The 27,545-nt window shown below is 48.8% G+C and overlaps 2 protein-coding genes across 2 annotated transcripts; one reads left to right on the forward strand and one right to left on the reverse strand.

The window, feature by feature from the left end:
- Nucleotides 1-3,310: 3,310 nt before the first annotated feature.
- On the reverse strand, nt 3,311-3,919 carry LOC109775442 (uncharacterized). The gene has a single exon (XM_020334194.1). It carries the CDS (start codon nt 3,917-3,919, stop codon nt 3,311-3,313), a length of 609 nt encoding a protein of 202 aa, XP_020189783.1.
- A 447-nt stretch (nt 3,920-4,366) lies between these two features.
- On the forward strand, nt 4,367-5,183 carry LOC109775443 (uncharacterized). The gene has a single exon (XM_020334195.2). The coding sequence runs from the start codon at nt 4,367-4,369 to the stop codon at nt 4,943-4,945; it is 579 nt and encodes a 192-aa protein (XP_020189784.1). The 3' UTR covers nt 4,946-5,183.
- Nucleotides 5,184-27,545: the final 22,362 nt, after the last annotated feature.

The following is a 27,545-nucleotide window of genomic DNA, read 5'->3' on the forward strand; positions in this document are numbered from 1 at the left end:
GACGTGAAATGTGTTTGTTTTTCTTTGTTCATTTCTTCATGGAATTTAGTTTCTTTTCTTTGTAAGTGTGCAATTCTTCATGTTGGTTGCATAGTTTATCCTTTGTCACTTCCATAATTTGAACATATATATTTTTTCATTCTCAAAATATATAGGTATTTGAATTTTCATGCAATACTTTGATTGCAATGATTTTTTTTGTTTATGGTTCAGAATCACATACAGATTACCATCTCACTTTTTATTTGCGTTTGATAGAGCAATTTAGTTTTTTTAGAACGAAGACGCAAGAAGCGTCCAGCTTTAAATTAATAAAGCTCTCCGACAGGCAGCATCCAACAGGTACAACGAAAATAAACAACAGGAAGTTAACGGCCGAAGCCCAAGTACGATACATGCAACCGACCTAAGCCTGAATAAGATGAGACTGAACTACAGTACACAGACAGCCAACCCAAAACGAAGCAGAAACACAGCGCCTGGTGACGGGCAGCAATCTGGATCAAACGAATCCGCTCCATGGCCTCCGTCATCCGGTCAGCGTCACGCCGTTTCCCCAACGGCGTCCAAGTCTGAAGAAACAAGTGGCATTTGAAAATAATGTCAGCAGGGTGAGTAGGAAATTTGTGCTCGATAGTCATTTTGTTTCTAGTAGTCCACAAAGCCCATAAAAGAGCCCCTACGCACTGCCATAAAACACGTTCGAACCCACCCCTATGGGCCAAGAGAATAGCGCGGAGGTCAGAAGCCGAGTGCGGGTTCCAATTCTGACCAAAAGCGTCCCTAACCGCACTCCAGGCAAAACGAGCAAGGTGACACTTGAAGAAGATTTGGTTTGCATCTTCAAGTTCACCACACAATGCACAATTGCCATCGGAAGGCCGGTTCCTTTTAGCGATGTTGTTAGAGGATGGGAGGCGGTCTCGAAACATTTGCCACATGAACACTTTGATTTTCAAGGGGATAGACGCTTTCCATAGGCCCTTGGCTATGTCCAGAGTCGGTCCCTTGATAAGCTTCGCGTATAAAGACTTAGGGCTCCTTTGATTCAAAGGAATTCTATGGGATTTCTGGAGGATTGAAATCCTTAGGAATTTTTCCTATGTTGGCCCTTTGATTCATAGGATTGGATCCCATAGGAATTTTTCCCATGGAATCTTTTATACTACATTTCATGGGAAATCTAACATCCACTCCAAACTCTTTTTATAATTCCTTTGTTTTTCATGTGGCATCAAACACTCCTTGCTAATCCTATAGGATTCAATTTGGCATGTGATTCGCAGGATTGCAAAAGCACCGGAATAGGAAAAATACAGGAAACCTATAGGACTGCAGGTGTAAAACAGAGGATTGAAAAAACAATGAAAAAGTAGAGGAACATGAAACAAATAGAATGTTTGAAATGCAGGAACTGAAATCGAAGGAAAGCATTATTTTTGCATAGGAACCATGCACCGCTCCAGACACAAGCCATGCACTGAACTCACACATGTTCTGTACTTGCACGGGCCTTTTCACTGGAACCATGGTTTTCACTTTCAGTGAGATTCCGGTGAAATTCACTAAATTTCAGTAATTTCAGTAGGCACTGAAATATTACGTTTCAACCAAAATATTTCAACAATTTCAGTACAACACAAGAATTCAAATATTTTTCAAAATAGTTTTCAAAATTTTCAAATTTTTAATTAAATTCAAGTGAATATTTCAGTCATTTGGCTGAAATGAAAATTGAAATCACTGAAATTCACTGAATTTCGGTGATTTCGGTTGGTGCTGAAATTTTTCTGAAATTGAAATTGAAAACCATGACTGGAACACGCTCATGGAAAGCATTGGTTGAGTCACGAAAGGAATTAGGCAAGCATCTTTGTCCCACTTGCCTCGGTCTTTGTGTAAAAAGAGGTCTGACTCAATGTTTCACTTCCCGAAAAATCACAGACAACCAACAGTGTTCCTCTGGATTTCCTCCAGACTGGTTCCTGCAAATCAAACGGCGCTACAGTAGCAAATCCTATGGAATGAGCGTTCCTGCGTTTTTCCTATGAAAAATCCTTCAAATCAAAGGAGGCCTTAACCGAAAACTTTCCGGAGCTCGTGAGGGACCAAGAGACCGTATCGGCCTCGGGTCGAAGCGCCACACCATCTATAATGAAGTACGAAGCCCGTCCCAACAGGCCCGCTCGTGGTCTAGGAGAGGTCTTTTGAAGGAAATGGCAGGCGGGCTAGTACTAAGCACGTCGGCCACGAGTATGTCAATGTTAGTGGCTAGTTGGTAGATGGCATAGTTGCTGCGCCACAGCGGTTCCGTTCCGAGCCAATGGTCGAGCCAAAACCTCGTAGAGTTGCCATTATTAACGCAACCTGGATCCCGTTCCAAAAAGGCGACCCTTTTGCCTTAGAGGTGACGAAACCAAAAAGGCTACCCTTTCGCCTTAGAGCAATTTAGTTACTATCATTTCACGTCCTTCTTAAAAAAAAAAAAAAGTGTGTTCTTCTCAAAAATAAATTATCATTTGACATATCTACCTTATTTTTAGCCTACTTTCACATCTCTACTGGTATGCACCTTAAAAAAAACCTCACGGATAGAAAAAGAAGCGAGTGGAACATGAAAAAAAAAAGTCATGCACCTGACGTATAGGTGCTCCCAAGTTTACAGCCCAGAAACAACGATCCAAGCACCTATTCGATGCCTACGGCCTACCTGACTCTATTTTTACCGGGCAATGCTTGGAAACGACAATGCAATCAGGCCGTAATCACTGCCTCTTTACATCAGCAAGATAAGACCTGAACTTCATTTTGTTGCACTAGTATACTATAGTACGTTTGGGGTGCTGCATGCACCTGCAATGAAAACAAGTTTTGCCATCTGTAGTTAAGAATCTGTGATGGATCAACTTTAATGATGATGCGTCCATCATGTGGCTAACAGAAGCTGTTGGGATTAAGATTATAGAAACAAGTTGCAGCAGCTACAAACTGTATCTAACTGATCAAGATTCAAGAGATTGAGTACTACTATTAATCAAGCAAAAGAGATGTTCTCAGCTGTATCTAACTGATCAGGATTCAAGAGAAGCTCGAGTCGATCCACCGATCGAGCATTACAGATCGATGCACATATACGTGCAGTTTTGGATCAAATCTTTGAGCAAGAAATGAAACTATAGTAGTAGTGCTAGTGCATCGTAATCACAGTTAACAGATCGGCATAGCACCTGAACCTTGATTGACGGAAACCCGAGACGGGCCGAGAAGAACAAAACAGAGGAGAGATTGGTGATCGCCGCCGCGCGCGCTATCAGCCTTGCAGAAGGATCATGGCGTCGGCGTACTCGGCGGCAATGGCCGTGCGCATCTGCCCCAGCGCGGCCTCCACCACGGCCAGATCGTCGATCGCCCGGCGCAGGAGCTGCTCGGCCGCGGGTGCCCAGGCGTGGGCGACTGCTTGCGGCGATGGCGGCCTGAGCATGACGTGGAAGACGGCGTCGGCCGTATGGCCGTGCGACTTGGCGGAGAGCAGGCGCTGCGACGCCGTCTCCGCGTGGCGGGCGGCGTCGGTGTGGTGGAGTTGCCACCTGTCCCATCGCCACGGCGCGTGGCCCTGGAGCCCGATGCGCGCGACGCAGAGGGAGAAGACGTTGCCCAGCACGGCGTGGAGCCTGCTGATGCGCTTGACCCGGCCGATGGCGAGGTCGATGATGTCGCCGCCTGCGGAAGCGCCCTGGCCGGCGTTGGGCGGCGGGTGCACGCCCGGGCCGAATCCGCGGCAGTCCTCGGCGGCCTGGCCGTACTGCTGGCGGGCGCCATTATTGATGGCCTCCGCTATCGCATTCGTCTCGCCGATGTAGGTTAAGCTGCCATTCGCCGCCTCCGCCGCCATGTTCCACCACTGAGGCCACTCCGCCATTGCCGGCGTCGGTGGCGCGCTCTCTCTCCCTCCCTCTCTCTGTGACGCTGTTAATACTAGTAGGAGGAGACGTGAGGCTATCTGTTACTTGTGCTGCCGCGGGGTCGGTTGGGGCTATTTCTACCGCGCGCCGGCGAGGTAGTTTCTGGAGACGGTGGGGTAAATGAATGAGCCGTTACGGTGTGGGGCCCACTTGTCGTCACGCAGAATCGTCTCGCTGCCACGTCAGAATCCATCGCCGGGGCACGAGCAGCGAGCTAATGTAGCTTCTGATCAACTGAATACCTGGCCCCACGTTCGAGCGGCCCACCCGTCAGTGAAGATGTTGTGTCATGGCAACGGTATGTTGACCAAGCTGGGACCTGTCAGTCCATGCCAGGCTGGCTATTTCAGCGACGACGGAGAGGGGAGGGGAGAAAGAAAGAAAGAAAGAAGAGAGAGAGAGAAATGGCGCAGCCGCCGCCATGGAAGGCGATGTACCTGTATGTGGCGAGCCAGGCGCGCGACGGCTGCGCCGGCGTCAGGCAAAGAGTCGCCTCCGCGCGTGACGATCTGGCGTCCCCGCTGGTGCTGGACACCCGCGACGCCGAGGGGCGGTACACCCTGCTGCAGTCCGCGACGACCCACCTCCAGCACGCGTCCGACCACCTCTCCGCTTTCATCATCAACACGGCGGTGGCCGAGCGCCTGGCGCTCCACGGCTGCGGCCCCGTCCCGTCGCAGCCGGTGGCCCGCGTCGGCGACCTCCGCGCCGGCCACGACCACGACTGGCTTGGCCTGATCAGGCTCCAGGCCGCCAGGGAGCACGCCGAGGGCGCGCTCCGCCGAGTGGAGGGGGCCCTCGCCCTCCTGGGCTCCGTCCGGTTCATGCTTCACAGCCAGAACCCCGACGCTCCAGGGCGCCGGCAAGCCATGGAAGGGCGGCTCCACGCCCTCGACCTCCAGCCCGTGGTGGTCGGCGTGGCGAGCATGTCCGCGCTGGCCTCCATGGCCACGGAGCCTCCCATCCGCGACCGCATCCAGTGAGAGGTCGATCTCTTGTCTTGATCAGCTCTGCACGACTCTGCTTGCTTCATATCGGTCGTTCGTTCGCGCTGGCTAGCTAGGGCTACTTTGTCTCCTTGATCTTGTGATTGTGAAACCATGGATGATCTACCGGTCCGTCGAATTCGATCTACTTATCTCGGTTCTGTTGTTAGCACTTTGCAAGGATCATACCGGGGAATTAATTAGATCAGTCATGATGCCGTAGCGATTCGAACTACTACTTTGCTGTTTGTCGATCTGGAATCCCAGAATTACTTGTTGGTGATTTCGTTTGGTTAATCACTTAATTACTACTAGTACCATGCATGATGTATGATGATACGTCGATCATGCCTGCGTAGGTACGTGCGTAATGTGTTTGTTACAACTTGCAACAGACATTAGCAGTGCTTTTTTGCTTTTATGTGCAATTGCACTTTGCAGTTCTTTGAACTACCACCGGCGACCACATTCGCCTGCTTTTTACCGTGCAGTCAATTTCTTTTTTCGACGAACCGGTAAAGACTTAAGGCTTGTTCTGTCTCCACAAGCAACTCCAATACTTAGCTAATCTTGAGCGAAAAATATACCACAAAAGTAAAAAATATTTTGAAAGAAAAACTATGTTCTCCATGTAACTATGCAATTAGTTGCACTTTTTCATGGGGTAATGTTGGTCTTCAGAATGTACAGTCACCTAAATGTCATGTGTCAAATCGCAAAAAGGTGCAAAAGAATATGAGCGGTTTTAGGCTTCATTTCTGAACCCAAAACTGTAGCAACCAATCACGTGCAATTCCAGTACGAGCAAACAACCCAAGTGCACTCTAAACCTAAAAAATTGTATTATCTCAAAAACCAAAAAAAAAACATATAGTTGTGCAGCAAAATAATGTACTACCATTTCTTTACCTAAAATTTCACAATACATTTAGCCTAGGCTTTAGAATGTGCAATTAGCCCAATGCACATTTCGAAATCTAAAATTGGACAAATATTATCGGCAATTTGACGTGTTGCATGGTCCTCAATGTAATTTTTTGTATGTTTGAAGTGTTCTATTTTCTATGGACCTTTATAATAGATTCAGATTCCATTTAAAAAGCCATGAGAATCATGGTAACACATTTATACAGCTCAACACAACATTAGCGGCATATGGCAAAGTTAAAAAAACGTCAAAGCTATGGCAGTCATTGATCTTTCGAATATGGAACAAAAATGTCTCACTACTTATTTTTTGTGCCGTCATGTGTCCTTCGAGAGATTGCCTCAATACTAGCTAGACCAACCTGGTTTATGTGCACACCTTTGACGTGCTCACCAAGTCATGACATCACCCTGCCAGAAGCGCATCCTGGGGCACAACAATGTCGTTGCCATCATCAGCAACTTCCCCCAGAGCAATTGCCGGATGCAGCAGAATCCGGCGAAGAGGGAGTTTCTTCGTGCCCACTAAAGATTTTTGACACATCACGAATTGTTTAAGATAAACCGGATAATTCAAAATAGAACCTATGTTTCAAGTCTTCGACTATCACCACACATGGGCATGAATTCTTTCAAAACTAAACATGCATAAGGAGTGATATACATGGATTGGCCGGCCGTAGACGTCCTTGGAGCATGCTGATGGCCATGCGTGCTCTTTTTTAATTAGCCCATGAACATGTATGATACCTGTGTTGATGAAACGATGTGCCTCTCTTAAACAGGATGACCCACGGAGGCGTGGGTGAGGCGGCCGACGCCATCTAGGCTAGCTTGGTGCGGTGGCGGTGATAGTGCGCGGCGTATGTTGGTGGTGGGGTGGCGTGCCCGGGTAGGCGACCGGGGTAGGGTTTTACGGTGGCGTTCGGGCCAGACGACGGAAGGCACGACCGTATGGGGTGAACCGGACCGAGCTCGACTACTCAAATGGCCAAACGACACGCGTCGCCCTTCGAACGTGCAGTGCAGCTGGAGCCGATCGGCTGTTGGACTGCATAAAAAGTAGGGAGGCTTTTGGGTGAGAGAAGTGCATATTACACCCCTCAACTCTAGTCCTAGTCTAATATACACCCCCAACTCCAATACCGTCTAGTTTACACCCCCAACTCTCAAAACCGGCCAGAATTCAGCCCTTCCCTCCCCATTGACCAGTTTTGACCCAGTTGAGCAGTTTTGACCTGTTGACTGGGTGAACAGTAATTCACAAGAAATAAAAAATTGAAATAAAAAAATAGTTTTTTCACTAAGTGAACAGTACATTCAAAAAGTTTAAAATACAAAAAATATTTTTGATTTTTTAAATTTTTTTTGTCTGGGTGAACAGTAATTCGGAAAATAAAATAAATTTTTTGAATTATTTTTGCATGGACGATGTTTGAGTGCGTGATGCTCGTTCCAATTTTTAGCTTCTTCGGACATCTGAGTAGCGCTAAGCAAAAAAGACAAATGTGACGCCTGTGAAATAGTTATCTGTTCGGGCAATTTTTTTTTGTTGAGATACCACTCAAATGTCCAAACAAGTTGAAAATTAGCACGGACATCACGCACTGAAAAATCGTCCATGCAAAAAGAAGTCAGATTTTTTCTTTTGAAAAAATAGTATTTTTTTGAATTTACTATTCACCCGGTAAAAAGTCGAAATTGTTTGTTGAATTTTATTTCCAACTTTTTTCTGAATTTACTATTCACTCATTGGAAAAACGAAATTTTTAATTTTTTTAGTTACTATTCACCCAGTCAACAGGTCAAAACCTGTCAACTGGGTCAAAACCGGTCAACGGGGAGGGAAGGGCTGAATTCTGGCCGGTTTTGAGAGTTGGGGGGTGTAAACTAGACGGTATTGGAGTTGGGGGTGTATATTAGACTAGGACCAGAGTTGAGAGGTGTAATATGCACTTCTCTCCTTTTGGGTCCGTCGGCTAGCGCGCGGCTGCAACAAAGCAAGCAGTTGGACTGCAGTGACCAGACGCTGTTTGATCCGAGGCAAATTTGACAATTTTGACCTATAATAGAAATCAAATCACAGAATGAACTGGTTGCGAAACTATTTCACTCCCCTGACCCTTTTGTGTAGCGCCCGCCACGCCGGCGCCACACCCTACGGTGCAACGCCTAGCTCCAGGGCGTTGCACCTCTGTCCACCGTGGCAGCCCACGGGCCCGCACCCAGCAGTGTAACGCCTCCGAGCTAGGCGCTGCACATGTAATGTGCAGCGCCTAGCCGCTAGGCGTTGCACGTGTAATGTGCAGCGCCTAGCGGCTAGGCGCTGCACTGTGACTTATATGCAAACGCGCCAGCCCTCTCCTCCCCCACCCTCCCCATTGGCAGTTACAGAAAAAAGGGCGGCGGCCATCTGCACTCCCCCTCTCAATCCCCTCTCCCAAATCCTTCCGATCTGACGATTTGGTCCGTGCATTTGTTCACCAATCCATCGTAGAAGGTACTCTCCTCCGATCCCCTTCTTTCTATCCATAGAAAATATTATATTTTGAAGATTTGGGGAACCCTTGTTTGAATCTTGCATGTATTAGATTTGGGCAACTTTTGTTTGAATCTTGCATATATTAGATTTGGGGAACCCTTGTTAGATTAGAATGTGGTTTGGATAGATAGGTTGACATGTTATTTATATAGTTTGGATACATAGATTGACATGTTTTTTGTATGGAGAAGTAGATTGACATGTTATTTGTATGGAGAAGTAGATTGACATGTTATAGTTTGTATACATAGATTGACATGTTATTTGTATGAAGTAGGCCCAAGTAGGGGGAAGCACCATATGCTTTGGATCTTGCATGTAGTAGGCCTACTTTAGTTTTTTTGAATTGAAAAGATAATCGTGTTGACAAGAATGCTTTGTTGAAATTGTTAGGATGATTTTGGCTTCTCGATGATCACTGGGACCATCAACACCGGTCGTACGCTATGTCGGTGCAGCAGCGGGTAATACTGAAAGTGGCCGGTGTTATGAATTTCGTATGTTTTTTCAAACACAAATGCCCCATATGTAATGTTATGATTTGTTTGTTTGTAGGAGCTTGCACCTCTGAAGCTTCGGTCTCACGGGATCAGCCTTGGAGGGATGAGCTATGATGAGCGGTACACACCTTATGTTAGGGAGGCAGGACTTCTCCCTTTCATTGAGTTGGTCCGCCGGTCGACGCCACCCAACAATGCTGCAGCACTCACCGCGCTTATTGATCATTGGAGGCCGGAGACACACACTTTCCATCTTCGGACCCGGGAGATGACCGTGACGCTGCAGGATATCGCTATGATCACCGGTCTTCCTATCGATGGCAATCCTTTATGTATGAACACCGATTCTGAAGGGTGGCGCGCGCAGATGCAAGCCCTTATCGGTATGGTTCCTCCGGAGCCTCGGGAGCCAGAAAGGGAAGATAAGAAGAAGGAAAGAGTCGCAGCGGGCGCTACTTTCACGTGGATATCATCGAACTTCGCTCATTGCCCCGATGATGCTAATGAGGACATGGTGAAGACTTATGCTCGTGTCTACATGTGGTACGTGATATCGAGGACAATGTTTGCTGATGGCACAGGCAAGAATGCTCCATGGATGTGGCTGAAGGCGTTGACCGTCTTCGATAGCAAATGGAGTTGGGGTTCGGCGACACTAGCTTACTTGTATCGACAGGTATGAAGTTGTTTCCTTTTCACTTCATTGATACATTATCAATGCGCTCTTGCGGCAAATTTGACCATGTTCTTTTTTATGTGCAGTTGGACGATGCCAGTTGTAGGCACACTGGAGGTATTGGTGGTTGTCTGCTCGCACTTTCCATATGGAGCTGGGAGCGTTTGCCGGTTGGACGACCTAAGACCGTGAAGTACGAGGATTGGGACGATAAAGACGACCCACTACGGCTCCCCACTTGGGCTTACAAGTGGGATGTGTTAAATGAGACGACGGATGATCCCTCTGTAATGTACAAGTTGTACAAGAGCGAGCTGGACGCGATCACGCCTGAGCAGGTGAACCGACCTTGCATAAGTGATTATCATGCTTGTATCTTCACTCGATATCAATTTTGCATTCAATCCCATTTTGCAGGTGGAATGGGAGCCGTATGGAAAAGGAGAGAGTTTTGGTAACCCTATAGAGTTCAGGCTTAATCCGATGTGCATTAGGGATAGGGATCTCTGGCATATGTGATGCCCACTGATATGCAACTGGGCGGTTGAGCTTCACCTGCCACATCGGGTGTTCCGCCAGTTTGGTTTGTTCCAGCCACACCCGCCGGAGTGGGAGGACACGGACAAGTTGCTACACGCGTAAGATATAATTAACCTTGAGCACTTAGCAGCTTCTCGACGGTTTCGATGATGCTAATATTCTGTTTCTAACTTGCAGGTTGGATAGGAAGAAGCAGCGGAAGATCAAGGATTGGGCCAGCCATCACAGGAAGTATGTCGTGCAGTTCGCTCTTAGTGTGGAGCAAGCAAGGGCTGGAAAACGAGCCCAGCTTCGTGAGCACTGCCCGATCGCGTTCAACAACTATCTCGCATGGTTTCTTGCAAGTACCCGCGTGGAGGTATGCCAGCCGGCGTATGCTGAGGAGATTCTGGAAGAACCCACCGTTTTTGATGAGGTGGCCCAGCACCAGTACAACGCATTAGTCAGGAAAGGCAACTCGGTGATCCCTTCAGCTCCAATGATGAACTTTGTGGTTAGCCCTTTTTGCTTTTCCATTCGCACTTTTCACATCTTCGCTTGCCTAACACTTTGATACCGTTTGTGTTCATAGCGTGCCCAGATCAAGAAAGCAGCTGACGAGACCGAGACTATTCTGGAAACAACCCCGGCTGGCAAAAGCGATGGGGAAGGTGCACTTCGAGAATTCATTAAGGTTCACATCTCCTTCAAACTAGCACTTAACATTTGTTGGTACGTTCAATGTCTCATTCACTTGTACATGTTGCAGCGCCAGGGCCAAAAGTTAAGGCGGCTATCAAACCTTTTCGGTTGTCGTGACCCCGAGTATGTATCACCAGAACGGTCTAGGTCGGCGACACCATCAGATCCCGCTTCGGGGCAGAGCCATGGTGAACCTTTCGAGGATGAGGATGTGGGTGGGGTCACCCAAGAGGTATGGCATGACGATATATATCCATTTGTTGATGCATTGCTAACTATATCCTCACACACGGTCTTTCCATATCTTTTGTTGATGCATAGGTTGCTGATGATATGACCTTGGGGACGTACCGGGCTCGGTCTGCATACGAGTTGAAGCCTAGGAGGGGAATCAACAAGTACACACCTGAAGACTTCACCCAAAGAGGCAAAAGGACTGTCGGCACCTCGCGGATGGCGGCTTTGGATGACTATTTGGATGACGATGTCGAACCGAAGGCGGAGCCGGAGCCGGAGCGGGTTCCTCTTCCTAGGAAGGTGAAGAAGATAAGCGTCAAGAGGGGGGAGGACCCAGCAAGCGTGGAAAGCACTAGTCATCTTAGTTTTTTTTATAATGTTGAACTTCGAGTGTGATTTGTTATGTCGTTGAACTTGGAGTGGTCGTACCTTTTATGTCGTTGAACTTGGAGTGGTGGTAGCTCTATGGTAAACTGGAACTTATTGTGATGGTCCTTTCTATGAAATGATGTCTTTTGTGAACCCTTTGTTTCTTATACTAATTGTTATACTTGGAGAAATGATGTCGTACCTGAATGTTTGTTATACTAGTTGTTGAAATGTGGCTGAAAAAGACCCAGTAGAGGGGGGAGGAGGCACAGTAGGTAGGCTTCAAGTTTCAGGCAAAAAAATTGCTAAGTGTTTGTGCAGCGCCTAGCACGGAGGCGCCACACTCTACAGTGCAACGCCTGCGAGCTAGGCGTTGCACTGTAGAGTGTGGCGCCTCCGTGCTAGGCGCTGCATATGTCTGTAACTAGCCAAACTTCTGTTGCTTTCTGGATAGCTACAGACATGTGCAGCGTCTAGCTTGGAGGCGCCGCACTCTACAGTGCAACGCCTAGCTCGCAGGCGCTGCACTATAGAGTGTGGCGCCTCCAAGCTAGGCGCTGCATATGTCTGTAACTAGCCAAACTTCTGTTGCTTTTCTGGATAGCTACAGACATGTGCAGTGCCTAGCTTGGAGGCGCCGCACTCTACAGTGCAACGCCTCGCTCGCAGGCGCTGCACTATAGAGTGTGGCGCAGAGTGTGGCGCCTCCAAGCTAGGCGCTGCACATGTCTGTAACTAGCCAAACTTCTGTTGCTTTTCTAGATAGCTACAGACATGTGCAGCGCCTAGCTTGGAGGCGCCGCACTCTACAGTGCAACGCCTCGCTCGCAGGCGCTGCACTATAGAGTGTGGCGCCTCCAAGCTAGGCGCTGCACATGTCTGTAACTAGCCAAACTTCTGTTGCTTTTCTGGATAGCTACAGACATGTGCAGCGCCTAGCTTGGAGGCGCCGCACTATACAGTGCAGCGCCTAGCCCCCAGGCGCTGCACTGTACAGTGTGGCGCCTCCTAGCTAGGCGCTGCACTGGTCTGTAGCTATGCAGCCAGAACAGAAGGTACTTTACAGTTTGAGGCACTTGGACTTGGACTTAGTGAATTTTTTAGCTGTCCAGAGAGCCACAGCAGCTAGGCGCCACATGGTAGATAGCAGCGCCCAAGTACTTCACGACACATAGTAGTTCATAACACATAGTACTTCACGACACATAGTAGTTCTTACAACCAAATCAAGGAGGAGACATAGTAGTTCACCGCACATAGTAGTTCACACAACCAAATCGAGGAGGAGACATAGTAGTGCACGACACATAGTAGTTCACAACCAAATCACATTGGAGACATAGTAGTTCACAACCAAATCGAAGAGGAGACATAGCTCTATTGCGTAGAGCAAGGCCCCTTTCCCTTCTTCTTCTTCCTATCTTCTTCCTCTTCCTCCTCCCTTTTTCTTATGAGGTGAGCCTCCTTAACCACCCTCTCCATGAATATCTGATTGTCCCTCCTTTCTTTTTCAGCTGCAATTGCCCAAAGCTTCATGGTTCTTTCTTCAAAATCCTGTTGACGCTTCTTCTGTGCCTCCTCAACTTTCCTCATCAACGCTTGCTCCCTAGCGCGCATCGCATTTGCCGCACTCTGTTTTCGCTTCCTCTCCTTCTCAAGCTCCTCTTCCTTCTTCTTCTTTAGCTTGGCTGCATCCTCCTCTCTAAGCTTCTTCGCAGCCTTCTCCCACCATCCGGCCATCTCATCTTCGCCATCCTCCTTCATCGTTGGTTTGTTGGGTTGGGAAGCCGCCATACCTACAATGAGTGGAACATAATGGTTAGTAAGGACAATAAGAACAAATGGAAGCACATATGAAAAAGAAGAACATATGAAAAAGAAGAACATATGAAAAAACAAGAACATATGATACATTATAGTTAGTGAGGAACATACGGAAACGGTCTATCTAGGTATCCAAACATTCCTCTATAACGAACTTGCGGTTGTCCATCACCACGGCCAAGTCCACCACCAAGGCCAAGACCATCGCCAAGGCCGAGACCATCGCCACGGCCATTACCACCACGTCGAGCTCTTCCACCACCACGGCCGAGACCACCACCACCACCTCTACCACCACCACGGCCTCTTGTAAGTCCAAGTTGCCGACCTCTTTGTTGCCTAGATCCTCTTTGGCTAACACTTGGTTGGCCAGGCACTTGTTGGCTACCACTTGGTTGCCTTGGCACTTGTTGGCTACCACTAGATTGGCTAACACTTGGTTGGCTAGGCACTTGTTGGCTACCACTTGGTTGCCTTGGCACTTGTTGGCTACCACTAGGTTGGCTACCACTTGGTTGGCTCCCTTGTGTAGCTCCATGTTGGCTTGTGCTTGCATCATTTTTCTTGGACCTTTTCCTTGGTTTGGTACATTTTCTTTTGTTGTGACCATGACCTTTGCACTCCCCACAACGAGAGCTCTCACGAGGCACTTGGAATTGGTCGTTGCCCGCTTCGCGGCGCCCACCATGGCCCCATCCGTCCATGTCGCCTCTAAGACGCTTTGTCTTACGTCTACCCCGTTTAACAACCTTCAACTCCGGATCCGGCCACAGTTGAACTCCATGATACTCTGGCCATTGTGATTGGTCAAAGTATGGGTGAAAGCGGGGAGCCCATGTTTTCTTGACCGTCATGATTGAGAACTCAGACTCCCTCACGGTGCGTGGGTGATTGATGTCCACATTCCTAACGCGGCCGGCGGCATACAAATGTGAGCATGGGAGATGAAGCAACAATGGCCTCCCGCAAGAGCAATCACATTGTGTTAACGACACCTTGAAAGCCCGACCTCCATGTTGTCGGCCATCATTTGTGGTTCCTCCTGGCTCTTTCACTTCGTACTTCCACTCTTCATTGTCATATAATATAACTTCTTCCGAGTCCGCCTTCCGTGATTGAAATAGCAACCATTCATCAACTTTGGGTGGGAACTTGTACTTGTACTTCCGTGGGTTCTCACCCGCTATCTATGCATCGGTTTCCATCGAGTACTTTACAAAGTACGCATTCATCTTGTCAAATGTGTATTGAACTATTGCCGTCACGGGTAATCCACGTGCACCTTTGAGCACCCTATTGAAGCATTCGGCCATATTGCTTGTCATTTGACCGTATCTCCGGCCATCTTCATCAAAAGCACGTGCCCACTTGTTCCGGTATTGAATGTGCCTATTGAGAAACTCTTGACCCCCGGGATCAAGTTTTTTGTGTGCGAGCAATTTGTTGTACAAAGTGGCGAAGCACTTATCGGAGAAAGCGAGACAACAATCTTGAAGATCATCGGCCAACTCCTTAAGGCCACATGCCCTATAGAAGTTCGAACAAAAGTGCCTCATGCACCAGCGATGGTGCAACGGAGCATGCCCGGGAATGTCAATCTCCACGGCGTTAAGAATTCCTTGATTCCGATCCGATATGACACAAATTTCCCTTTGAGCGGGTAACACCTTCGTCCTCAAAAGATGCAGAAACCACTCCCAGTTGTCATTGTTTTCCACCTCAACCAAAGCAAATGGCAATGGCAACACCCGGTTATTGGCATCACTTGCTATCGCAACCAACAAGGTGCCCTTGTATTGTCCGGTCAAGAACGTGCCATCAATTGCGATGACCGGCCTACAATGTTCGAAAGCCCTCACACATTGCTCGAACGCCCAAAAAGCACGGCCAAATACTCTGACTTTCCTTCCTTCATGAACCGTTGTTTGGTGCCCATGAGGCTCGACCACATGAACCATGCCCGGGTTTGTCGCGGCCATGGCTAACAACAACCTAGGGATTCGGTTGTATGCTTCCTCCCATGTACCATACAACATCTTAAATGCAGCTTGCTTCGCCTTCCATGCCTTGCCGTATTTCACCTTGTAATGAAAGATGGCTTTCACAAGGTCAATGACATGTTGGACGCTCATTGTTGGAAGTGTGGATATTGAGTTGGAGAGCCTGTAAGCGATGAACTCGGACGTGAGTTGTTTGTGGTCTTCGGACACAATCTTGCCATCCACCCTTTTGCCTTGGCACATGTGAGTTGGCACACAACTCACTACATGCCAAGTAGGACCTCCTTTCCATGGTCTTGCACGCACAATCCACGGACAACCGCCACGGCGTCTTGCCACTCCTTGTTGGACCTCCTTTCCACCACCACGGCCTCTTGTAAGTCCAAGTTGGACCTCCTTTTCATCTTCACATGCACATGCAACCGTGTAGCGCACATTGACGTCTGAGTGCACCACCTTGTGTGGACGGTAATGCGTAACCGAGTAGTTGTCGAGCCACATCTTCAAATCCAACAAGCTGTCGAACTTAGAACCTTTAGCAATCCGGTTCTTGTCGTCTACCAAATCACGGTGAGAGCTTGGCCTAACCCCAAGAGGTACACATTGGCCACCATCTACCACGGCTTCATCCGCGAGACTAACATCCTTGAACAATGTAGTCCGATGATCCCGACCAAATACCTTCTCGAAAGCTTCGGCCTCCTTCACCGTGAACCCCTCCGCATCAACTTGTTCATCGGGACCATCGTCATCCGAGTCCGATGCATATGCACGGGAAAAAGGGATGGAATGGTCCATTGTCTCTTGCAAATGATATTTGTCGAGATCACCCACATTGTTGTCATGGAGATCAACTTCATTGTCATCGTCCGCATACTCATCATTGTCCTCTTGCAAAGATTCATCTTGGTTGTTTCTATACAGGCTCAATGTTGGCCTCACTTCTTGGGTCAAAAGAGGTTCAACAATTTCATCTCGCTTCAAGGATGGGGGGCTACTAGCAACCAAAGGGGAGGGGTTCCGGTTCAAGTCCAAATGCAAACTTGAATCAACCTTCTTCGTTGCAAATAACTCAAGAGCCTTGTCTAGTGATTCGGCCACCGTCTCCTTGTATGCAACCCAACGTTGCTCCGAGTTTACACGCATTGTCTTCCAACGGATGTGCATTCCAAAACCAACATTATGCCTTCCCTTCAACTCAATGATATCACTAGGGTCCATCCAATTCAAATCTTTCCTAACTTGTTGCAAGAGCTCCGCATAGCTAGGACTACTATCAAACACCATGTCAAACTCATCCGGGTCCGGTTCTTTATTGCCTTTCAAAAAGGCGTCTTTGTCCCCATGATGAACAAACACACATGTTCTTCCCATCCCTATAAGCAATGAACACAAGGTAACATTGCTTCCATGAGTACTAATCCATGGATTAACACCGAATACAAACCCTAATATATATATGAAACAACAACCCTAACCCTAACCATAACCCTAACCCTAACCATAACCATAACCCTAACCATAACCCTAGCCCTAAACCTAACCCTAGCACCAACATAAGAACACCCATAAGAATAACCCTAGCATACTAACAAAGCCTAATCATAGATATTGGCAAACAAACATCTCACATCTCCATGCAAATCTCTAGATCCAAACAAAACTAGGGTTTCCCCTAACTACCAACAAATGAGCAATGGGAGAACTTTACTTCGATCAAAGAAATGGGATCGGCGATTATTACCTTCAGGGAGTGTTTGACTTCGAAATCCACGGACAAATTCTTCAAATTTGCAAGATTTGGAAGAAGATTTGAGAGGGGGGGAGAGCGGGAGAGGGGGCAAAGCTCGGGGAGAGAGTGAGAGAGTGTGTGGTTGGGGGGGGAGGGGGGCCCAGCCAAGTGGCTGGATAAGTCACAGTGCAGAGTACAGGTGCAGCGCCTAGCTCGGAGGCGTTGCACTGCTGGGTGCGGGCCTGTGGGCTGCCACGGTGGACAGAGGTGCAACGCCCCGGAACTAGGCGCTGCACCGTAGGGTGTGGCGCCGGCGTGGCGGGCACTACACAAAAGGGTTAGGGGTGTGAAATAGTTTCGCACCCAGTTCATTCTGTGAATTTATTTCGTTTTCAGGTCAAAATTGTCAAATTTGCCTTGATCCGATCGTCATCATTTTGGATTGCAGTTCCATGCTGTCATGTGTCTATTTTGTGGCATTGCCAGCCATCCACGGATGGACCGGTAGGCGTGGAATGCACGGGGGCAGCCTGCGTGTCGCGTGTGGTGTTTTTTCTTCTCTTGCGTAGCTGCCTTGGTCGAGGCGATCCCCATTTTCATGGCTGCCCAATGCACCGAATGACGACTCTCATGGTCATTAACCCTTTTTCTTTTTTGTGGGTGAAGGTCATTAAAACTTGTGCACGGGGCAAACCTAGCGCGCGATCCTACAACAGCTAGCTATCTATGCGGAGTGTGTTGATGTGGCTACGACAATTCGGAAGGTCCACTTGGTTCGGCCAAATTGTCAATTTGTATCACCTCGCAAAAAAAGAAGAAGTCAATTTGTATTTCAACCATCGAATGAAAAATAAGAGCTCTCAGACAAGTGATTTTTATTTTTGCATGAGCTTCTCACGTGTCCAAACATCACAAAAATAATTGCACGCACATAAGCAACTTGGATGCCTATTTTTTTTTTTTTTTGAATTTACCACGAGCGGGTATAGCTGAGCCTGGAGTAAAATCTCCGCTTCCCTCCTATGTTGATAATTCAAAATGGGTCCCATGCTCATCAACACTCGGTGAATAGTAATTAAAAATACAAAAAATCTGAAATTCTTAGGACTCCAAGCTGCTCATGTTCGCGCTCGTGATACGTAAATCGAGTTGAGACCTGCTGCCAGTTGCAACGAGCCCCTTTTGCGCGAGACGTGATGAGTTGACCGAGCCGGTTGGTTAGCTATGGATTAACAGCCCCCTTGATGTTGCGCGTGTGTATGCCGCGGTGGGGGTCGGATGATCAGGACCCCCGTGGTAGCTTGGTGCTGGATGAACATGACCCCGATCGATCGAGGAGGCCACGCCGCTATACGCCACACCGTGGTCGGTTGAGGGTTGATAAGCAGGACCCCGTGAAGGCCGTAGGCAGTTGGCCGTTCTACGGTACGTCACAACCAGCCAATTGTGGGGGGGGGGGGGGGGGGGGTGAACATGGCCCCGTATCGGCCGTTCCGGCCCAGCGGGTTGGCTTCCGGTCAACAGGACGCCGTCTTGGCCGTTCCGATCTAGCCGGTTGGCTCCCGATGAACAGTTGTTGTTTCGTTCATTTCGACCAAGCCAGTTGACTTTCGATAAACAAGACACGTAGCACTAGGGAGCAGTGAAATTACCCAAAGGTGAAAATCGTAACAGACTGGGTTGCTACGATAATGTCATGGAATGATCTACGACTTGCAGCATGAACTTGCATCTAGCAAGAAGGAATTTATGAATTAATTATAGTGTAGAGATATTTTGTTTGGAATTATGTCTCTCTCTATATCCGTGCCGGTCACATATATGTTCCGTTACCGTGGCATACTCAGTTCCGTAGCGGCCGAGTTTCCGTTTCCTCCGATCGATCGCTATATAGGAGTATGTCCATAGGAGGACATATTTCCCATGGCCAACAATTGATAGAGGTGGTTTAGTGGCATATATAGTAGGACGGGTGGTCTCCTCGTTGCCATGTCTTGGGGCTTTCAGTGGTGAGTGTTGTCTTCGTCAGAGGGGAGAATAATGAACTCTTTGGTTGGCGCCGGAAGGCTGAGAAGGTCTCACTGTCTGGTGCAGCCGTCTGTTGTCTCTACCCTTGATGTAAGAACCCAGCCGTGTATATATGTACATAGGGCAGTGATCTGCGCCGGCGCACCGGCCCAACGGTTGGGCCGGTCTAGCCCCAGCCGTCAGATCTGGTCCCCTGCACCGTCAGATCCGTTCCTCCCCTCACCTCCTTCTTCAACCTCCCGTACGGGGAAAAGGACGGGTCCCCTCGTGCGCGTCGACGCCTCAGCACGTGCCGACCGCCTCGCCTCGCCTCCTCACCGCCGGTCGCCCTCGCCGTCGGTCGCCTACGGTCGCCGCCCTCGCCGTTGGTCGTCCGCCCTCACCTATGCCGTCTTCGTTTGTTTCTGAAACCTCCATGGATGCAGCAGCGTGCGGCCATGGTTACGGCCGGTCGAGGTTGCAGCCCGCCGCGAGCCCGTAGCAGCTCGCCGGCGACCGGTTGCAGCATCCGCCCCTGCCCCCCGTGCTGGATCTCGCCGCCGGAACAGAAACCCGTGCTGGGTCGCAGCTCGGCCGTGATGGATGTAGCAAAACATTATGCCGGTTGTAGCAAAAAACGATGCTAGTTGTAGCAAAACCGCGACGCCGGCTGTGTGTTGTAGCAAAACGTGACGCTAGTTGTAGCAAAATGCTATGCCAGTTGTAGCAAAAATCTATGCCGGTTGAAGCATGTAGCAAAACTGCAGCTTCAAACTTCTTATCTCAGCTGCGATCCCGCGATGACGATGATGCCGTTTTGCTGCAACCGTAATAGATTTTTGCTACCACCGGCGATTGAATTTGCTACAACCGGTTCCAGCAAAAATTCGCCGTGGGGTGTAGTCTGCCATAGCTTACCGCTGCAGCCCGCCGTCGTCATTGTAGCAAAAAAATGTTAACCGTATGTAGCTTCTGTGGTTGCCGATTGCAGCAAAAAAATGACATGGGTGTAGCAAACACAAAAAAAAAAGTTTCCATCGTTTTCAGAAAAGCTTCGACTGTAGGTTGAAGCATTTCACACATACGATTGAAGCTTTCTCTACAACGGATGCAACTTTTCTGGTTATGCAGTGTATGGTTGTAGCTTTCTTTTTCAATGGTTGTAGTTTTTTCATCTATGGTCGAAGCTTTTCTATCAACGGTTGCAGCTTTTTTCTTTGTAGCAGCCTTGGTTAATGCTTTCTCTATCGTTTCGGGTTGAAGCTTTTTCATCAAGGGTTGTAGCATTTTATGTCGACGGTTGTAGCACTCCGCCATGCCAATGACTGCTTGCAGCTTTTGATGTATCTGGTTGAAGCTTTTTCCATCTTGGTTTGAAGCATTTTGGTTAACGGCTGTAGCATGAGGGCGTGCGGCAGGTTCTGCAATGCCTCCGCCATGTCTGCAGCGCGAGCGCCGCCGTCCTCGCAGCTCGCCGTCACCATGCTCGCCATTCATGATGGCAGCTCTCCTGGGCACCGGTTGCAGCAGGCCACGACGCGGTCCCAGCTTCCGCCGGGGCCGGCGAGCGAGGACGGCGAACGGCGACGGGGACGGCCGGCGCGGGTGACCACCGGCGATGAGGACGGCCGGCGGGGGCGGCGAACGGCGACGAGGACGGCCAACTGAGGTAGGGACCGGCGAGATGAGAGAGAGAGGAAGCAGCGCAGCCCACCCATGGGTCGCGAGATGAGATCCGCGAGATCCGCAGCGCCACGTGGTTGCTCGCGAGTGGGTCGTGGCGTACGCGCGTGGACTGGACCGGCCGAAGCTTCGGCCGGTGCCCCGGCCCCAAAAGCTGTATTTTTTGCGACGTGATTGTACATTCGTGTATACGATTTAGACGGGATTGCATGACCTGATACGTCGAGGGCTCTACTAAGACACATGTCGCTCCTTACTCCATCCCAGTTGAAAAGGGCAACAACATCTCACTTCATCTTACAAACGATACAAAATCACTGTTTTTCAGCATCCGCAAGCGAATGAATCGGTCAAACCCAAAAAAATCATCATGTTGGATTACAAAATTTTATTTTATATGACTACAACTTGTTGTAAAATTTAATTTTATATGCCTCATGTGGGCGGACATGGCAGCGTTTGGATGTTCAAATTGCACTTGACTGCTTGGAATGGAACCCCCCCTCCCCCCCACAACACGCGCAAACACCAAGCTGAAGGTGAGAAGCTAAGGCAACAGTCTTTTCTTACACAGGATAGTTGGTCGACCAACCTCACCAAAAAAGACTATCCTCCTCCTCCATCCGGCGCCATCACCGGTCCGCCTCATCTCTGACGCCCTTTGGGCCATGGATGTGTAGAGGACTTCACCCCCTACCAGCGGGAGGGACCCTGTTCTCATTCTTGTTATAGGTTCAATGTCTTGGTTGGGGTTGTGTGGCGGCCGCGATGGCGCCCCTCAGTAGGAATAAATATCTCTCACGTTCTATCCCCGTCCTGATGTGTGCAGAGCTTTGTTGGAGCGTGTGGAGGCGTGTCTTCGTTGGATCTCACAGTTCGGTCGGTGCTAGTTTTCGGTTGCTTTATTTGGATCCGGTCTTAGTTCATCTTTATTTAGGTGTTCACATGTTTGATTCTTTCAATCTATGATTTTTTCATCAGCTATTTTTGCTGCTTTAAAGCACTGGTCCTATGGGGCCTTAGCACGACGCCTTCAGATTCTCTACTACAACAAGGGTTGCCGGGCTCCGCGAGGGAGGTACGACGGCAACGGCGCGCTTTCGCCTCGCTTCGGTACTTGTAATCGTCGGCAGGTGGTCCGCGGGCAAGGTTATAATTTCTATTATTTTTGGTGTTTTCTTACTGCCATGACGTGAATTAATTGAAAGTTTTGTGGAGTAAAAAAAAGAGGTCGGGCAACCTCTGCATGCATGCATGCAGTCTCGTGCTGGGAAAATTTCACAAGTATACCCACCACAAATTTCAAAGGCAAAAAAGGGGGGCAGGATTTGCCACAATCCGTGTCATAGAAACACCGGCCAATGGCAGGGCGCGATATACGCACAGCGATCCGTGCCACCATCGATCTCAGCCGTCAATTATTTTGATCTTGCAACGCCTGTGCCAATCAATCTGTATACAACACAAATTACGGCAGGTATCAATCGCTAAGGGCGTGTTTGGTTGCCTGCATAGGCCTCGACCAGGCCCGCGGGAAAGTGATCAGCCTGTTTGGTAGCCCGCATACACTATTGGGCTTACATCGCACGCTTCTTAAAGCACCTCTGGGCTTGCCTCACTCGAAACGCACGAATCGGCAGTTTCTCCAGGGCCAGGCCCGAGCAGTGCACGTGGGCTGCGGCGGCTGCACGCGCGCGGCCACGCTCGAGAAGCCGTGTTGCTTCCCGAAGCGCCGGCAGTTATTAGCCTCACCGCCCCTCACCGCTCCCTCTCCCCACTCTTCCCCACTCTCCCAACTCTCACCGGCGGCGGCGGATCGGAGCAGAGGAAGAAGACCACCGGACTCCATCACCGGCGGCGCCGGATCGGAGCAGAGGAAGAAGACCACCGGACTCCATCAATGGCGGTAAGCACTTCTCTCTCTTCGACATGCACGCTACATTCGATCCACGGTGGAGGGGAATGGGGAATAGAGGTGGATAAGCATAGGGGTAGTTCATACTAGTTCATAGCAGTTCATGCGAGTCCATACATGCAAGATCGGAATGCAGAAGGGGGATTGGGGGATAGGGGGATAGGGGGATTGGGGGTGGACAACGGACACCGGCTGACCGTGGCGGCCATCACCGGCGTGCGGAGCGGCTGGTCGAGCCGCTGGCCTTCATCTTCTTCTTCATCGCCGTGCGGGTCGGCGGGTCGTCGTCGTCGTACTCGGCGGAGTCGAGGTCGATCTGCCAGGTACGTCGGCCTGGCTCCGGTGCCCTCGCTAGCATGTGCACCGCTTCTTGTTCCTCCTCCTTAGACTCCCCGCCAATGACCGCCGGCGGCGCGATAGCCGTCTCCCAATACACTGCGGCACGGCGGTCATTAGGAGCCCAGGAGGTCTTGTACTTGCACCACTTCTTCCTCTTTTTAGCGTCGTCGGAGATGGCCTGATTCATGGCCCAGCGAATGATGTCAACTGCCATCGCGCCCTTCGCTGGGTCAGGAATAAGCGTCTTCAGCTCTTCTTTAGTGGCCTTCATGAGCACTGCGTTAGATTCGTTCTGCATGTCCGGCATGGAGCCGAAGTTCGAGCACACCCCCATGGTGTTCTCGAACTTGGTGTGGTCACCAGCCGACCACCCGAGGAAGAAGGCCCTCCAGCCAATACCCCAAGGGAAGGGGTTGGCGTTGGAGCTGGAGCTAGAGCTCATGGCGATGGGGAGGAGGAAGGTTGACAGTGAGAGAAGAGAGGGGGTGGGTAAGTAGTGGTGGGAAGGGTGAGTAAATATAGGGGGATGGAGAGGAGGAGAAGAGTGACAGTCATGCCGTCTTAACTACAAGCTCTTCAATTAGCCATGAACTCTGTGATGTGCGTGACTCCATGAATTGTGTGCAGATTGAGGAGAGCAATGAGATGGGCTTGGAGGTGCTCCCGGCCGTTGACAACAAGGGCAAGCAACCCCTTCACCCAATGCCCGACGTGGTTGTGCTGCCGCCCACCGCCGAGGAAGACCCGAAGACGCCTGAGGGTGGCGACGACGAGGGCATGGAGGAACCCCCCAGCAACAAGAGCCGCAACTACGGCCACTACCATCAGGAGGATGGCCCAACTCACTTCTGCAAGGTCATCCTTGCACCGAAGCTTGAGTGCATCCCCATGCCCCTAGACTTCACCAAGCACTTCGTCACGGTGCAGATGGAGTTCAAGCTCAGGAACAACACCGGCTGCTCCTGGAAGGTGATGGTCAAGCTGATGAACGGCAGGGTGACCCTGGATCAGGGTTGGGCCACCTACGCAGCCGTTCATCAGATCAAGATCGGCTACATGGTGACGTTCAAGCTCCTCACTCCCGACACCCTCAAGGTCATCATCTTCGACGATGATGGCATTGAGGTCGTCAACAAGTACGGGAAGCACGACGAAGCCTTCGCCGCCAAGGAGTAGGGCCGGGCCACCTCTTTCTAGCGTACTATCGAGTCTGCTTTGAACATGTTTATGGTTTATGCGTTGAACTGTTATGAAGTGTGGTACTGCTTATATCTGAATTATGCTAGTTGATGCTCTGTTGTGCTTAGGATGTGTGCTGCCGAAGTGTGGTGGTAACCTCACCAACTAGCCAAAGAGGTTACCACACACCAGGCGTTGCATACAACCAAACACCATGCCTTGGGTTTGTCCACTAACATGCAGGCAACCAAACACCAGGCAGTGTGGTTCTGCCCATGCAGGCAACCAAAAAACATGCTGATGGTGCATTTGAGGCTGCATTTGCATAGCCAGGTTGGGTGGAGAAGTGTATGCAATGCGGGTACTGTAGCGCACGGCAACCAAACACGCCCTAAGTCAGTTCGTTCGTGCGGCCGCTACTGTTAGGACCACCTATAAATACCCCTGCATCTCGCTGTTTCTCCCACAGAAGACAGAACAGGGTTTCAACCGGTCAACGTGTGCGAGCGCAAGGCACAACAACCGTGAGAGGTACACAATTTCAGCACGTCTAATTCTTGTGGTTGGTTGTACTTTAGCGTTATTTACTTCTTCCGGCGGTAATTTGTTGTTTTCTTTCAGCATGTTGGTCTCGTTTCAAGTTGCATGCATAGTTTAGCCCATGCACCACCTCTGCTTTTCTAGCTAACAATCACTGATATAAATCTGGGATGCGTCTAGTGGGCGGCCGGCTACCCACTAGTGCGATCGAGCGGCCGGCCTGAAAAGGAAACTCCCTGTCACCTCGCGGTCCTGCGCTCTAGAAAAGGAAACCGACCACCAAACCCACGCGATCAAGCGGCCAGTCCTGATAGGCCCAAACAGAAGGAGAGAAAAGTCTCCCCACGCTCCAACGCAGGGCCGGCCCTGGGGGGGGGGGGCCAGGGGCGGCCGCCCCGGGCTTCCAAAATCCAGCCCCCCGAGGTATGTATGTAGGCTATAGACCTATGGCCCATACTGGGCAGATGCGTTCCAGGGAGCCGCAGCCCGATCTCCCGATCCCAGCGACCAGCGGAATTTCCTTTCACGTACAAAAATTAGCGATCAATCAGCGGCCTGGACGATTCCTTTCCTATTCTGTTGGATTGCTCGTTTGATCCATCACGCAGAGTCATGCAAGCGCAATGATTCCCAGGTCCCGGCCCTAGCTGCTAGCTGCTGACGCCGCCGTACATGCACGCACGAACTCCCGCGTCGGTGCCCCTGGTCATTTCCTTCCTAATTTGTATATATTCTCCGCTGATTTCAATTCTGGGGTCCTCTTTGGCATTCGCTCAATTGTTCTCTTCTCAACCCTCTGTAGAATCTATGCGCTGTGCAGTCCCCTGTGTATTGTATACGCACATGCAATGAAGTTTGGCCATCACTCCATCAGGTATTGAGGATTTGAGGTATGTAATATTGATACAAAAAATTCCTTTGATTCATAGCGGGCACTGTTCAACAATTGATAGAACAAATTGTTTTCTTTTCAGCATTGTGTGTGTGTTATTATGACGTTCTCCAGTAAGAGGAACTATCCATCATGTAGCTCTAAAAGGAAAAAGAAGAAGGAAGTGGAGAAATTGATACACACGCAACGCGAAGGTATTCACCAATTTCTCAAGCCGACTAATATTGGTGCTTCCACTGCTTCGACAAACCCAGATGATGCATTGGCGATTGTTGCTATAGTGGAAGAGCAACAAACTAATGAGAATTCGGACACTAATGAGCAAAAAGAAAATATCAACACCAACACCGGCGATAACAATGTAAGTGGCTCTGAGAATGTAGGTAATTCGTCAGATGCACATGCCCAATCTGCTAGTGTTGATGAACAACCAGTTTATACTGCCGATATTTATGATCCAAGAGATTGGGATAATCTTGGTAATAAAGCAAGAGATGCGTTAGTTGAGAAAGGGCCTATGAGATAGGGAAAACTGGAATACAAGGTAGATGATGCAGGAAGACATTTTTCGTATGCTCATTATCATAGAAAATTAAGCAATGGAGAGGAACATGATAGAAAATGGCTAGTTTATTCAAAAGATGTCAATAATATTTTTTGCTTCTGTTGTAAGATATTCAAGTCTAGCATCAACAGGAGTTAGAGTTCCTTAGCACATGATGGACTAGGACATTGGAGGCATATTAGTGACAAGCTTAAAGAACATGAAAACATCATCGAGCATATTAATAACATGAACAAGTGGAATGAATTGAGGGTTAGACTACGGAAAGAGGAAACTATTGACAAGGAATTGCAACATCAAATAACAAAGGAGAAAGAACGTGGCAGGCAAGTTTTGTTAAGAATAATAGTTGTTGTGAAATATCTTGGTAAACGCAACTTGGCTTTTCGCGGAAATAGTGAGCAGCTTTACAAGGATGATAATGGTAATTTCTTAGCTTGCATTGAGATGATTGTAGAATTTGACATGGTAATGCAGGATCATCTTAGAAGTATTGAGAATAAAGAAATCCATTATCATTATCTCAGTCACAAAATATGGAATGAGTTGATATCTCTATTGGCTTCTGACATCATATGTTCTATTATAAAGGTTGTTAAAGAGGCTAAGTATTTCTCTGTTATCCTAGATTGTACCCCTGATGTTAGTCATCAAGAACAAATGACTTTTCTAGTCCGATGTGTTAATCTGTCTGATGGCAAAATAAAAATTGAGGAGTACTTTTTGGGGTTCTTGAAAGTGGATGACACTTCTGGCTTAGGGATTTTTAAAGCATTGCTTCAATCTATTGAGTCTTTTGGCCTAAATATTAATGATATAAGGGGTCAAGGATATGACAATGGTTCTAATATGAAAGGAAAATACCGAGGGGTACAATCTAGGTTACTTGATATGAATCCAAGTGCATTATATATGCCATGTGCTTGTCATAGTCTCAATCTCACTCTTTGTGATATGGCAAAATCATGTGAGAAAGCTGTTTCATTTTTTGGAATTGTTCAACACATATATGTATTATTTGCTGGCTCTACAAAAAGTTGAAATTATTGAAGAATTATTTGAGGTCAACAATGACTCAAGAGAGGTTAAATGGTTTGGCTACATTATGCATCGAGAAGAAATTATTGGATGAGATTGACATCGACCCCATCATAAGTGACTTTGCATCGAGGAATGTTAGCAGAAATGTTTAAGGTAATATGTATGAATCATTTGATATGCATACCGATTTTGGATGCATTTAAGTATTACTAATAATAATTTATGTATACATTTTCTTGAGACAAATATACATATATATATATATACACACACACATGCGCACGTATAATTACAATGACTTGTATATTAAGGGCCCCCAATTTTTAGTTCACCCCGGGCCCCCGAAATCTCAGGACCGGCCCTGCTCCCACGTGGCCAGCTGTACGTACCCAGCCCCTCCCATGCCCG

This window comes from Aegilops tauschii, chromosome 3, assembly GCF_002575655.3.
Source record: "Aegilops tauschii subsp. strangulata cultivar AL8/78 chromosome 3, Aet v6.0, whole genome shotgun sequence".
Taxonomy (NCBI): Eukaryota; Viridiplantae; Streptophyta; class Magnoliopsida; order Poales; family Poaceae; genus Aegilops; species Aegilops tauschii.